Genomic DNA, 13,534 nt, shown 5'->3' on the forward strand with positions numbered 1-13,534 from the left:
TTTTTTTTTTTCGAGCATTAATCAACTTTGTTGTCCGTGTCCCATCTTTTTTGGAACGTGTTGTTGGCAACACTGTTCAAAATAAGGGAATATTTGTAAAAAACAACAACAATGAAACAATTATGTGGATCAATTTGAACATTAAATATTTTGTCTAGGCGGCACGGTGGCCGACTGGTTAGTGCGTCAAGCCTCACAGTTCTGAGGACTTGGGTTCAATCCCCGGCCCCGCCTGTGTAGAGTTTGCATGTTCACCCCGTGCCTGCATGGGTTTTCTCCGGGCACTCCGTTTCCTACCATATCCCAAAAATATGCATTAATTGGAGACTCTTAATTGCCCGCAGGTGTGAATGTGAGTGCGCATGGTTCTTTGTTTGTTTGTATGTGCCCTGCAATTGGCTGGCAACCAGTTCAGGGTGTACCCCGCCTCCTACCCGATGACAGCTGGGATAGGCTCCAGCACGCCCGCGACTCTAGTGAGGAGAAGCGGCTCAGAAAATGGATGGATGGATGGATGGATATTTTGTCTATGTAGTGTATTCTATTAAATGTAGGTTGAAAAGGATTTGCAAATCATTGCATTCTGTTTTTGTTTACGTTGATTAAACAACATTCAAACTTCATTGGAATTGGCGTTTGTAGTTTGAGGTGTCACAAAAAAAAATTATATTCGCGTCAAGGTCATTGTTCTACTTGACATGATTTTTTCACAAAAAGGTTGTTTCGTCCGCATTTTGGTCAGAAACAAGTGTTTTTGGTGAAACCAACACGTTTCACTGCCGTTTACTCAAGAACGGAAAACATTTGAAAAAAACTTTTTTCTGGTGAAAGAAGGTCTACTTGTTATTTTTGTTGGTTTGGTGCTTATTTATATATATTTTTTTACTTTACTCAGCTGCGACATACCAGAAGCTCGCCTATACTTTCAGTTTTGACTCACCACACAAAGCAAAAAAATGTAACCAAGCGAGGGTACGTAACTCAAACAAACTGTCAAAGTGGGGCACTCGTAAGTCAAGGTACCACGGTACTGTATGTGTGTTGTGGTTTTACCATGAATACACATGTGACTGAGCCAGGTGAAGAGGATTTATGAATAATTGTCATGATTGTGACAGCATGATATATGGGTACCCCTTGCATTCCCTCGTCTTCTTTTTGGCTAAAAATACACATCCATGATAAAAGACGGGCTTAAGCGCTGATGACCAATTTAGCTCGGCGTGTTGCGGACAAGGTCACGAGAGATCCGGGCACCGTTCCTCCCTACGAGGCCTTTTTCCTTTTCCGCTAATCTACAGAGCAAGAAGAGAGGGGCTGAAAGTCGTTTCTCTAATTGCTTTTTATAAGGTGCCCTTTTCACACACTGTCTTCCCCGCTCGTTCGCTTTCACTGCCGCGACAACACCTTACCTCCGCACTTGCTCGGGAGGGGGGTACAGAAGCAGTTTAATTTAGCTGTCAGTTTTTATCGATGCCTTGCATCCATGTCACAGCATTTCATAAAGTTTCGGACACAAGTTTCTCCCCCCTCGTAGTTTTCAAGTTGAAAGCGTGGTCTGCGTTGTCCAGAAGTATTTGGACAGTGACTGTTTTTTATGGTGGGGATTAGTGGTTGATGATTTTTATGGTGAGCAGCACGGTGGGCCAGTGGTTGGCGATTTTTATGGTGGGCAACGCAAAGGATTAGTGGTTAATGGTTTTTATAGTCGATGGACCGCTTTTATGGGAGGTAGAACAGAGGACTAGTGGTTGACGGTTTTTACAGTAGTCAGCATGCTGGACTAGTCGTTAGTGGTTTTTATGTTGGAGACCTTTGTTAGATGAAATTAAATGGCTTGGCTGAACATGTTTGGTGTTTATCCATCCATCCATTTTCTTTACCGCTTCTCCTCACTAGGGTCGCAGGGCTGCTGGAGCCTTTCCCAGCTATCTTCGGGCGGGAGGCGGGGTACATCCTGAACCGGTTGCCAGCCAATCGCAGGGCACAAACAACCATTTGCACTCACATTCACACCTATGGGCAATTTAGAGTCTTCAATCGACCTACCACGCATGTTTTTGGGATGTGGGAGGAAACCGGAGTGCCCGGAGAAAACCCACCCAGGCACAGGGAGAACATGCAAACTCCACACAGGCGGGGCCGGGATTTGAACCCCGGTCCCCAGAACTGTGAGGCAGGTGTGATAACCAGTCGTCCACCGTGCCGGCTGTTTGGTGTTTAGATATCCAATATTTAATTTTCTTGTGTTCTATGCTCTGTTTGTATGTGTTGCTGTTCCATGTGTGTGTTAAAGTAGCAGTTGTTGAAGGTTTATAATTACGTAACTATTAGGCTAATTTCCTTAGCACACTTATGATGTTATATGTTAGCATTAAGCTTGCCAACTTTCTTTAGATAAGCTTCTATGGTTTGGTTGAACATTTTGGTGTTTAAATGACACACAATGTTTAATACTCTTGTTTTACGTGTCAGTTTTATGGTAAACTTCAACTGTAAGTGACGAATAGCTTGAAGCACGTACACTTTGCCTCTTATCTGGAGAACTATGTGAGCGGGAGTTTTGGAGTCCTCAGTTGTGTTGTACGATACTCCGATTTCTTGACAGCGAAAGAGTGAAAACAGGCGATATGGAATACTTTTAAAAAATGTTTTTAATGAATGTGTTTGAATACATTTAAATGTGTTAAAAATGTTTATGAGAGCTAAAACTACAAAACGTTTCTAAAGCAATTTGTCTCTCTATAGTGCAGATTTTTACTTCTCATGGTTGGGTCTGGAACGTATCCATGTTTGTGAGGTTTTGGCAAAGGGAGGGCTGCGTTTGATTTCTTAAGTGTTGCCCCTCCATAGGTGATCTCGAAAGGTAGCAAAGAGATGGAACCTAGGGGTTAAAGTATGAGTGGGCGTGGCCGAGAAGGATTAGGCAATGAGATTGAGCCGAGTGCATTAAGGCAGTGTATTATTTGGCGGTTCCACTTGCATGCGTCCATTAGGGTTGGCTGCCATGCTATTTAAGAGGTCAACTAAGTGTGCGCGCGTGTTTTTTAAGAGTTACTGGAGTGGTCCAGTGTCTTATTGAACAGGACGGGTCTCCCCCTGCTCTAATATCTCTTCATTTTATTGGATTGGATGGCCCCAGTTATAATTGTATTAGTTTTACCCCCCCCCCCCCCACCCCACCCCTTTTCCATCATCTCCCCTCGCTCTTAAGCCATCTATCTACTCAGCAGTGACCACTGTGCCACTCTTCAGGAGAGAACACCCCCACACCCCCCACTTGCACCACCCACTGCGACAACCCTGCGTCACGTTCCCACACAAGCAAAGGGCATTCTTCTTTAATTTAGGGGATACATTCCGGGACCACCTGTAATAGGTAAAAATCTTTTATAGCCCTCCCAGCCTTTTAATACATATTTTAACTTATTATAAACACACATACTGTATGTTCACTTAGTAATTTTTGCGTTGTTTTGCGAACCATAATTTGTGTTCCGAGTGATATGCAGATACGCCGCTGCTTGAATGAAGTCGAAAGAAATATGGAGCAATTAAGGCACTATGATGCCATCCCACGTGGGCAAGGAGAGCCACAGTTACCGATGCACTTTTAGCCGTTTATTGAACAGGCACACACAGTCAAACCCACAAACTACAAAAAGAGAACACTTGCCAACTCCAGCCACTGACGTCACTCACTAGGCCACACCCCTTAACTGCCATGGGCGTCTATACGTCCAACTGGAATCCAACTATTCACTTCTATCAACATCCATCCATCCATTTTCTGAGCCGCTTCTCCTCACTCGGGTCACGGGCGTGCTGGAGCCTATCCCAGCTATCATCGGGCAGGAGGCGGGGTACACCCTGAACTGGTTGCCAGCCAATCGCAGGGCACATACAAACAAACAACCATTTGCACTCACATTCACACCTACGGGCAATTTAGAGTTGTCAATTAACCTACCATGCATGTTTTTGGGATGTGGGAGGAAACCAGAGTGCCCGGAGAAAACCCACGCAGGCACAGGGAGAACATGCAAACTCCACACAGGCGGGGCCGGGGATTGAAACCCGGTCCTCAGAACTGTAAGGCAGACGGTCTAACCAGTCGGCCACTGTGCCGCTTCTATCAACATAAAGTAAATTTTTCAACAGGTAGGCGTATAGAGGAGGTGCTGGGACACTTTGTCTGTGAATAATAAGCTTGTAAACAACTGTAATGATGAACAGATCCCTATAGATGGCGACAGTGCAGCACCTTGGATTTGAGATGAGCACAGCTTTTTAGGAGAAGATAAAGATTAAGGTGTGACTTTCTGCTTGTCCCGTTGATTATGAGCAAATTTAGGAACCCCACACTCCAACAGAGTATGTAGAGTGCAACCTCAATTCAACGGACTAATAAGGGAGCAGGGTCACTTTTTTATGGCCTAAAAACATCAGTACAGTATACAATTGTTTTGTACTTTGCTCTGTGGCCTAAAAACACCTAGTACAGTACCAAAATATTGTGAGTAAATATAAAAAAGCTTTCAAATGTTAGAACATTTTTCAAGTTTATCCACCCCACTGTTGAATGAGAGAGGTGATTCCGAGTTCCAACTGGACACTATTTTCTGTCCATTAAATCCGAAGTCCATTAAATCAAGGTTTCACTGTACTGTATACTGTATGTGTGGTATAAATAGAGTATGTCTTGTGATAGAGAAATGATAATGCAGTTCATGAAGTGAATGATCAACGGCATGTAAAAAAGCCACACTGGAGCCACGCGGTGAATCAGCATCGCTCATGGTGTGTTTCTTTCGTTGTGTACCTTTAAATAAATTATTATTTTGCCATCAAAAGCCCTTTCCAAGTTGTTTATAGTTTGAAGTATCACAAAAGCAAAAAAAAATATTAGCATCAAAGTCACTGTTCTGCTTGACGTTTCTTCAAAAAAAGCTCATTTTCTCTGAAAGAAGAGTCTCCTTTTTGCTTTGGTAGTGATATGAATGAGTTAAAGGTAGACAACCAACACACAAACACTACAGTATATACAGTAATTACACTTCCTAAAACCAGTTTATTTCTTTACGTTCTTTTTATGACATGCATCTTTTATACAGTACAGTGCTGTTTTTCATGATTAAAATCACATAACCAAACATTGGGATGTTTTTTTTTTGGGAGGCTGGAATGGATTAATGGCATTTCAATTAATTTCAATGGGGAAAGAAACACCTGTAAATCAAGGTACACTGCATACTGGAGAGATTCCATGTGTGCACCCCGCTTATGCAAGTCAGTCAGTTCTTGCTGCTCCTGCGCACTCAGCGATTAGACTGGAGTGAACCGCTGCCTCTCACTGTCCCTTCGCCCTTGAAGAGGCCAGAAGTTGTCAGGATCCTCATAAAAAAATCGATTGCATTCTCCTGCTCCTTTTCTATCCTTTTTCCCCTCCGTCCAAAACCTGGCCATCTGTCTAATTGTTCACCTCCATGGCTTTAATGCTTTTTACATGCCCCTCCCCTCCACCCTTCTTTCCAGGTAATAAACTTTATTTTCTTCGCAAGACTTCAATCTACAGGAGGGGTGGGGGGGCAGGGGGTTTGGGGGGGGGGGGGGGGGGGGGGGGGGGGGAGGTTGCTCACCTTCTCCCTGCTGGATTTGCTCCAGCGGGCCCCACTTCAACCCCCTTTTTATCTTCATTCCCGTCTCCCATCACTCCATCTCACTCCCCCCCTGTCTTCTCCATATGAGTTTGTCAAGCTGACATCTGCACTCATCTTCTCTGCTGGTCACCCTTCCTCTCACGCTGACCTCCTAATGATCCCACTGCTGCCTACTCTGACCTTGTTTCAACCGGAACCCTTCTCATTTCTCCAACAGAATCTCTCTCTCAAGCGCAATTGAAGCACACGTCGAACTATAAGCGCACTTGGCGGACTATTTCTTCACTTCTAAACTGTGCGAAAGTGTCTCCGAGTGTGAAACAGTTGTCTCCCCTCACCTGTGATTACTGCTGTGTGCACGTCATATAAGCGGGCGCCCTTATAATCCCATCTATAATGGCCACAATCAGCACTTTAATGCTTTGTAATATCATCCATGTAATGGTAGAGTGTTGCAGCAAGAGAATAATTCAGGCATAGATAATGGTGTGATTGGGCGTTTTTACCCTTGAGTCACAACATTGAGTTTGTTGTGTGTGTGTGTGTGTGTGTGTGTGTGTGTGTGTGTGCATGTGCATGCGTATGTGCGTGTTTGCATTTATAAATACAGCCCAGGGCGGTTAAGTTGCCTGTAAAATGCCTGAAGAACCACATTTCCATCAGCGGGCTCTCTTAACCCTTTCACCGTGGCTTGTACTCACCGCTCCACGGAGCGTCCTTGCTGCGAGTGTCGTGTACACTTTACACGTTCCCTTAAAATACGCACGGGCCGCCGAACGCTCTTGTAATGCGAGCTGACAGCCGTCCTCGGGGATGGCAGGGACAACAGCATCCAGATTTCCTGGCGCGGCCAAACCCAAAAGGCCAGCAGGGACGTCTGAGAGTCTCTCTCGGGTCTGATAGCAAGAGTCAAATGGACCATTTATCAGGAGGAGCATGGACAGGCTTCATTATAAGTCAATGCAGTTGTACCTTGACTTACCAGGTTAAATCATTCACTGTCAGCCGTTATTAAGGAAGAGTTTCCCCACATTGTCAGTCGTTTTTGTCATGATCTGTGTTTTGGTTGACTTGGGTTCGATTAGATTTAGTTTGTTTCACATTTTGCCGAGCTTTCTCATTTTCATGTCTTGTCTGCTCGTTGGGCTATCATCTCCATCTGTTCTCGTCGGAGTGATAACAAATCAGCTCCACATCCAGCTACTCGTGCCTTGTCCAGGTGTGCCTTGTTGTCTCGTCAATTTGTTTGTAATTAGTTCCCTGGGTTTGTTCAGTCTATGTCGGAACATTGTCGCTGCAAGTCACATTTCTAGTTTTGTCATGTTTCCTGTTGTAATGAGTGTTTTGTTTCCTAGTGTTTCTTTACTTTCAATCTTGATTTTTGAGATCGTTCATTTAGTATTTACATTTTTCCACGTCTCCCTGCTTCCCTATGTTGGGGTCCTCCGTTTTTGCCATCACCACAATACTGACAGTTTTAGAGCATTTTGACTAATCCAAATCTACTCTAAGAAAGAGTAGATTTTCTTCTTTTACCAGAGCAAATATTTATTTCTAGCTTTTTCCATTCTTTCGTAATCAGCATTAGAATATGACTTGGTTTCACCAAAACCACCAAAGCAAGTACCATATTTTTCGGACTATAGGGGGGAAATAAAGAAGGAAAAAACATATAAAGTCGCACTGGAGTATAAATCGCATTTTTTTGGGGAAATTTATTTGATAAAATCCAACACCAAGAACAGACATTTCATCTTGAAAGGCAATTTAAAATAAAAATAGAATAGAGACAGTCCTTTACAGGTTTCTCAGGTCACTCCAAAATTTCTTTCTGCTGCTCGATTACCGTTTTGGCTGCATATTTCACTAATTGCAGCTTGTAATCTGCAGAATATGATTTTCCTTCGATGCCATTTTTGTTCAGTCCTTCTCAGTTGTTTTTATAAGTTACCACTAATGTTGAAATTATCAATTTTCAGTGATACAGAAGTAGCAGGTACAGATACACAGGCCTAGAGCGCCCTCTTGCAGTTGTCAGTGTGCAAATAATGTGAAATTATATAATAATGTGTTAATAATTTCACATATAAATCCCTCCGGAGTATAAATCGCACCCCCCAAATAAGGAAATAAACTGCGACTTATAGTGCGAATAATACGGTAATATTTTGCCTTTGTGTCACCTCAAACAACAAAACAACAAAAACAAAGATGGAGAAAGGGCTTTTGATGGTAAAATAATTATTTATTTACAGATATACAACTAAGAAATGTGCCGTGAGCGACACTGACTCACGGGATGACTAGAATTAAACGTCAGCAGCTTTTTTACATTGTGTTCATCAACTCATTCCATGAGCTACATCTTTTCTCACGACACACACTTTCTACTACCTACCGCGCCACATACTTCGTTTATACCATACATTTACATACTCTGTTTGTGTGTGAGGTGCCTAAACTTGTCGGGCTTCCAAAATGTTGATATTTCTCTTCGCCATAATTGATGTGACAAGTCAAGATTCATGTCTAATCTTTATCTTCTACTCAAAAGCTGTGCTGTTCTTAAATCCAAAGTGTTGCTACACGCACGTCTACAGGTAACTGTTACTCATTAAAATGGTTTACAAACATGAATTACACAGACAAGAAAAATAGAAGCATAAAACACAACAGATAGCTGTAGTTTCACGGCTGATGTCGGGGGTACAGAGTACTGTGCAAGTTTAATCGTCTAACAGCTTCCGGACTGGTCATTGCACCGGACTATTGCAATGTTAGTCATTCGAACTGCTCTAAGTGCTAGAGGACTCTGCATCTTTTTGCACAATTGTCAAAAAAAAAAAAAAATGTACCGGCATTACCAGATAACTCGCAACCCTTTACTGCTCAGTGACTGTTTTTTTGTTTTGTTTTTTTGGTCAATGTCTTTATGTCTCAAAAGTGTTCTCTGTCAATTGACTCTGTTGTCGTACTAGAGCGGCTCCAACAAATTCCTTGTGTGTTTTTTGGACATACTTGGCAAATAAAGATGATTCTGATTCTGATTCTGAAAGAAGCTGATCCTCAGCCTTGTCGTCCTGCATCGGATGCTCCGTAGCCTCCTGCCTGTGGGGAGCGGATGAAAGAGAGGGTGTGCGGGATGGGTTGAACGCTATTAACTGAGAACTTAAGAACAATAACCAAGCTTGGTTGTTACATTTTGCATTTTTTTGTTGTTGTCTTCGCAGCACAAAGCCAGAGTGGAAGCCATGATGTGCGACCTGGCTTCTTTCCGCAGTGTGAGGGAGTTTGTGGACACCTTCAAAGCCAAGAAGCTGTGAGTACAAACAATATTTATGTTCTTATTGATTGTTCCTCATATCACCACTCCAGTTCTGCACTTGATTACCTTGATAGGCTTTGGATGAGGATATATTTTAATTAGTTTGTTAGCAAGGAACAAGTGGGAACTCCAGTCTGCTGCCATTGTAAGAACATAAATTTCATAAAAACACTTCTCAGTTGAAAATGTATGAATCTTGTCCATTCATATGCATGTAGGAGGTGTTTGAAAATATGCTCGTTTGATTCTGCCCTAGCAGAGGTTCATACCTCACTACTCGAAGTTCAAAATGCAGTTGAGTTTTGACTTCAGTGCACAAATCTTAGCGTAGACTCAGAGCAGTGTTCTGTTCACGTGGATAATTAAGCTGCTCAAAAAACTGCAAAGTTTAAATGCAACACTTCTCCTACAGTATAAATAATGAAAGTGATGGACCTAGGACATTTGTATGCTCATTTGTATTGTCTTTTTTGAAGGTGAACCTTCAGCCCAGTCTGAGGTTCTCAGCACTCTGGAGAAGGTTTTCGTCCAGGATATCCCTGTACTTGGCCGCATTCCTCTTTTCTTCAATTGCAACCAGTCTCCCTGTCCCTGCAGCTGAAAAACACACCCACAGCATGATGCTGCCATCCACCATGCTTCACTGTTGGGACTATATTGGACAGGTGATGAGCAGTGCCTGGTTTTCTCCACACATGCCACTTAGAATTAAGGCCAACAATTTCTATCTTGGTCTCATCAGACCAGAGAATCTTATTTCTCACCATTTTGGAGTCCTTCAGGTGTTTTTTAGCAAACTCCATGCGGGCTTTCATGTGTCTTGCACTGAGGAGAGGCTTCCGTCAGGCCACTCTGCCATAAAGCCCCGACTGGTGGAGGGCTGCAGTGATGGTTGACTTTCTAGAACCTTCACCCATCTCCCGACTGCATCTCTGGAGCTCAGCCACAGTGATCTTTGGGTTCTTCTTCTACCTCTCTCACCAAGGCTCTTCTCCCCCAATTGCTCTATTTGGCCGGACGGCCAGCTCTAGGAAGGGTTCTGAATCGTCCAAACGTCTTCCATTTCAGGATTATGGAGGCCACTGTGTTCTTAGGAACCTTAAGTGCAGCAGAAATGTTTTTGTATCCTTGGCCAGATCAGTGCCTTGGCCACAATTATGTCTCTGAGCTCTTCAGGCTGTTCCTTTGACCTCATGATTGTCATTTTGTCTGACATGCACTGTGAGCTGTAAGGTCTTATATAGACAGGTGTGTGGATTTCCTAATCAAATCCAATCAGAATAATCAAACACAGCTGGACTCCAATGAATATATAGAACCATCTCAAGGATGATCAGAAGAAATGGACAGGACCCGAATTAACTATATGAGTGTCACAGCAAAGGTATGAATAGTTATGGATGTGTGACATTTCAGTTTTTCTTTTTTAATAAATCAGCAAAAATTTCAACAATTACGTTTTTTTCTGTCGATATAGGGTGCTGTGTCTACTTTAATGAGGGAAAAAATGAACTTAAATTATTTTAACAAATGGCTGCAATATAACAAAGAGTGAAAAATTTAAGGGGGTCTGAAAACTTTCCGTACCCACTGTGCTTGAGGATGGAAAACATTTAACATACACATTTTAACCCCATCTACAAATGACCTGGCCAACCTGGCCATTTCAAAAATCAAATATGGCCCTTGAGCACAAATGTTTGCACACCCCTGCTGTAGTGTAAATCCATTATTATTTATTCTAATAAAGGACGTACAGACAGTTCCTGATGGAGACAAGGTCTGAGGGGTCAGCGTGTGTATTTTTGTCTATTTACGGACTGACATTGGCTTCTTGGACTTGATGGTTCTTATTCTGTGATGGTCAGCATGTGTCTCGTTGGCCGGTCGCTTCGGCGCTATTTCGGGGGTCATGTATTTTGTCATCAATACTGCTCAACCACCTGCAGGTCTCTCGTGGCAACATGTCCGTGTGTGTGTGTGTGTGTGTATGTATTTATGTGTATGCGTGTGCGTTGGCATTAGTGTCGAGAGGGGGGAGGCCCTCGGGGAGAGGCACAGCAGCCATGGCCTGCAGCAGCCCGGAGGCAGGCTATGACCATCCAGGACACAAGTCTTGAGCCAAACCTCACGGAGATTTCCCTCCTGTAATTTACCCCCTACTCATTCATACTGAAGGTTTGACCTTCCCATGAGCCCACCTATCCGCGTAATGTGTTTTTGTTGTTGTTGTTTTATACAGTGAACTCTTGTTTATTGCGTGATATGTTCCAGGCCCACTCGCAATATGTGAAAATCCTAGCATAAAAGAGATCCTCCCACACATGATAAATATACAGTATTTGATCACTCAAAAAAATTTTTAGGTATGAAATGTATAGTTAATACTGTACGTACTATGTGTGTGTTAGATATGTACGTACTGTAGTATGTGTGTGTTAGATATGTACGTGAGGTTGGCTGGTTGGGTCAAGCTATGGTGCGTCCACGTGGGAGTGTCTTGGCGTGAGCTGTGGCCAACAGCAGCTCTTGTGTGAGTGTGCTCATTGTGATTTTTTTTCAACTGTTCTCTCAGCATTGAATTGGAAAGTGCATCTGCGACTGTGGCTCTCCTTTCCCACATGTGATGGCATTACAGATATCCGCGATATAGACACATTCAATAAAAAATAAATAAAAATCTGCAATACACAGGGGGAGCGCTTTTGTTTTTTGGGGGCTGGAACAGATTCGTGTTCTACATTTGCAATTTGTTTATACGCAGAGTATCTCTTTCTTATGTCACCTCTCAGTCTGTCGCTCTGGCTCGCTACCTCACTATTTGGCAAGGTTGTATTTCTTCATTAGCAGTGCTGTTGGGGTGGGGGGTGCCCGGGTGGGGGAGGGACTCCCAGGGGCCGTCAGAGTACATTAATTCTCATCACAAGGCGAACGGAGCAGAGTGGAGCCTGGGAGCTGTGAGCTGTGAATGGCACTGGGCAGCTGTCGTAGGCCGCCGCCACTCTATTATGGCGCGTATGTCTTCGGGCATAACGCGCACAAACACGGGCGTCCGCGCACCCGCAGCCGTGCGTGCAAACGCCTAAACACGCAGGGAAAATAGAAGCGGGCGCACACGAGCACTGTAATACTCCCGCAGCGTGTCATTGACAGGTGAAATGTAATCAGTCTTTTTTCCCCCCTTTTTCTCCCTCTCGTTTCTCACTCCCTTGCTTTTAAGTGCTTTAGTCAGTGGCTTTCACGCTGCTTTGTGTTCCATTGACCCCGATTCCGCTTTAATTGCCTGTCCTTTGAAATGAAATTACCTGGATATTGATATTGTTCAATGCAGGGCAATTTCGTTGCGGCGTAATTGACAGAGAGCGGCACTGACAGAGTGCCCCTAATACAATTTCTACTGAACGCTCCGTAATTAACACGTGCCATTTGTTCCTAGACGCATTCATCCTGGTGTCATTGCAGTCATATTACTCCACATTACGGGTGGAACAGTACTGTACTGTACAGATTCTTCAGTACGGAACATTTGGTAAGATACAAAGTAGGGATGTCCTGACTCCCGATCACATTTTTTCTCCATCCAAATCCGAGTTGAGTCACTTGATTTTGAGTATTTGCTGATATTGATTACGGTCTCATACCCCAGCAATGCCTAAAGAAGTTAGCATACATCACGTGATTGGATCAGAACAACTCTCATCCAATCGATGATGATAGTCGATTTCCACACAGAACATACATCGGGAAGAAAAAGAATACCACAAAATTTTAAAATAATGAATCTAGCATAAAACATTTCATATTAATATAACATAATATTGACCGGCACGGTGGAAACTGGTTAGCACATCTGCCTCACAGCTCTGGGGACCAGGGTTCAAATCCCGGCCCCGCCTGTGTGGATGTTCTCCCGTGCCTGAGTGGGTTTTCTCCGGGCACTCCGGTTTCCTCCCACATCCCAAAAACATGCGTAATAGGTTGATTGAAGACTCTAAATTGCCCGTAGGTGTGAATGTGTTCGCGAATGGTTGTTTGTTTATATGTGCCCTGCGATTGGCTGGCAACCGGTTCAGGGTGTACCCTGCCTCCTGCCCGAAGATGGCTGGGATAGGCTCCAGCAGCCCGCGACCCTAGTGAGGATTAGCGGTAAAGAAAATGGATGGATGGATGGATGGATGGATAACAGTAATATTTTCAAGCCATACATTTTCTATACTGTGCTTCATTTAGGGGTGTCACAATTTAATCTTTTAGAATTGATTATCCTCTAGATAATTCATCAACTAACTGAGTAATCGCCCCACCCCCCAAAAATATATTTGTTTGTAATTTTTTAAAATTTGGGTAATGGCTAATAATTGGGTAATAAGGATGTATATGTGTGATGTATACCACCCCCACAATTCAGCGTAACTTTTGCATTGCATTGTGGGATGTGGAGGCCATTTTAAGCAAAAAAAAAAACAAACAACAAAGATACCTGAAGCACAGAGCCATTGATGTTTTTGCAGCGCAAAAAAAAAGCACAAAGTTCTGAGCCTGCAGCGGG

The 13,534-nt window shown here is 43.4% G+C and overlaps 1 protein-coding gene across 3 annotated transcripts in view; it reads left to right on the forward strand.

Annotated features, from left to right (window-relative positions):
- Positions 1–13,534, forward strand: part of wwox (WW domain containing oxidoreductase) — a 213,384-nt gene that overhangs the window by 51,992 nt on the left and 147,858 nt on the right. For all 3 annotated transcript variants that reach the window (XM_061677654.1, XM_061677656.1, XM_061677655.1), the window contains exon 6: positions 8,891–8,979. In XM_061677654.1, the coding sequence (XP_061533638.1) occupies positions 8,891–8,979 (89 nt within the window). The remainder of the gene's footprint in view (positions 1–8,890; positions 8,980–13,534) is intronic.

This window comes from Phycodurus eques, chromosome 5, assembly GCF_024500275.1.
Source record: "Phycodurus eques isolate BA_2022a chromosome 5, UOR_Pequ_1.1, whole genome shotgun sequence".
Taxonomy (NCBI): domain Eukaryota; kingdom Metazoa; phylum Chordata; class Actinopteri; order Syngnathiformes; family Syngnathidae; genus Phycodurus; species Phycodurus eques.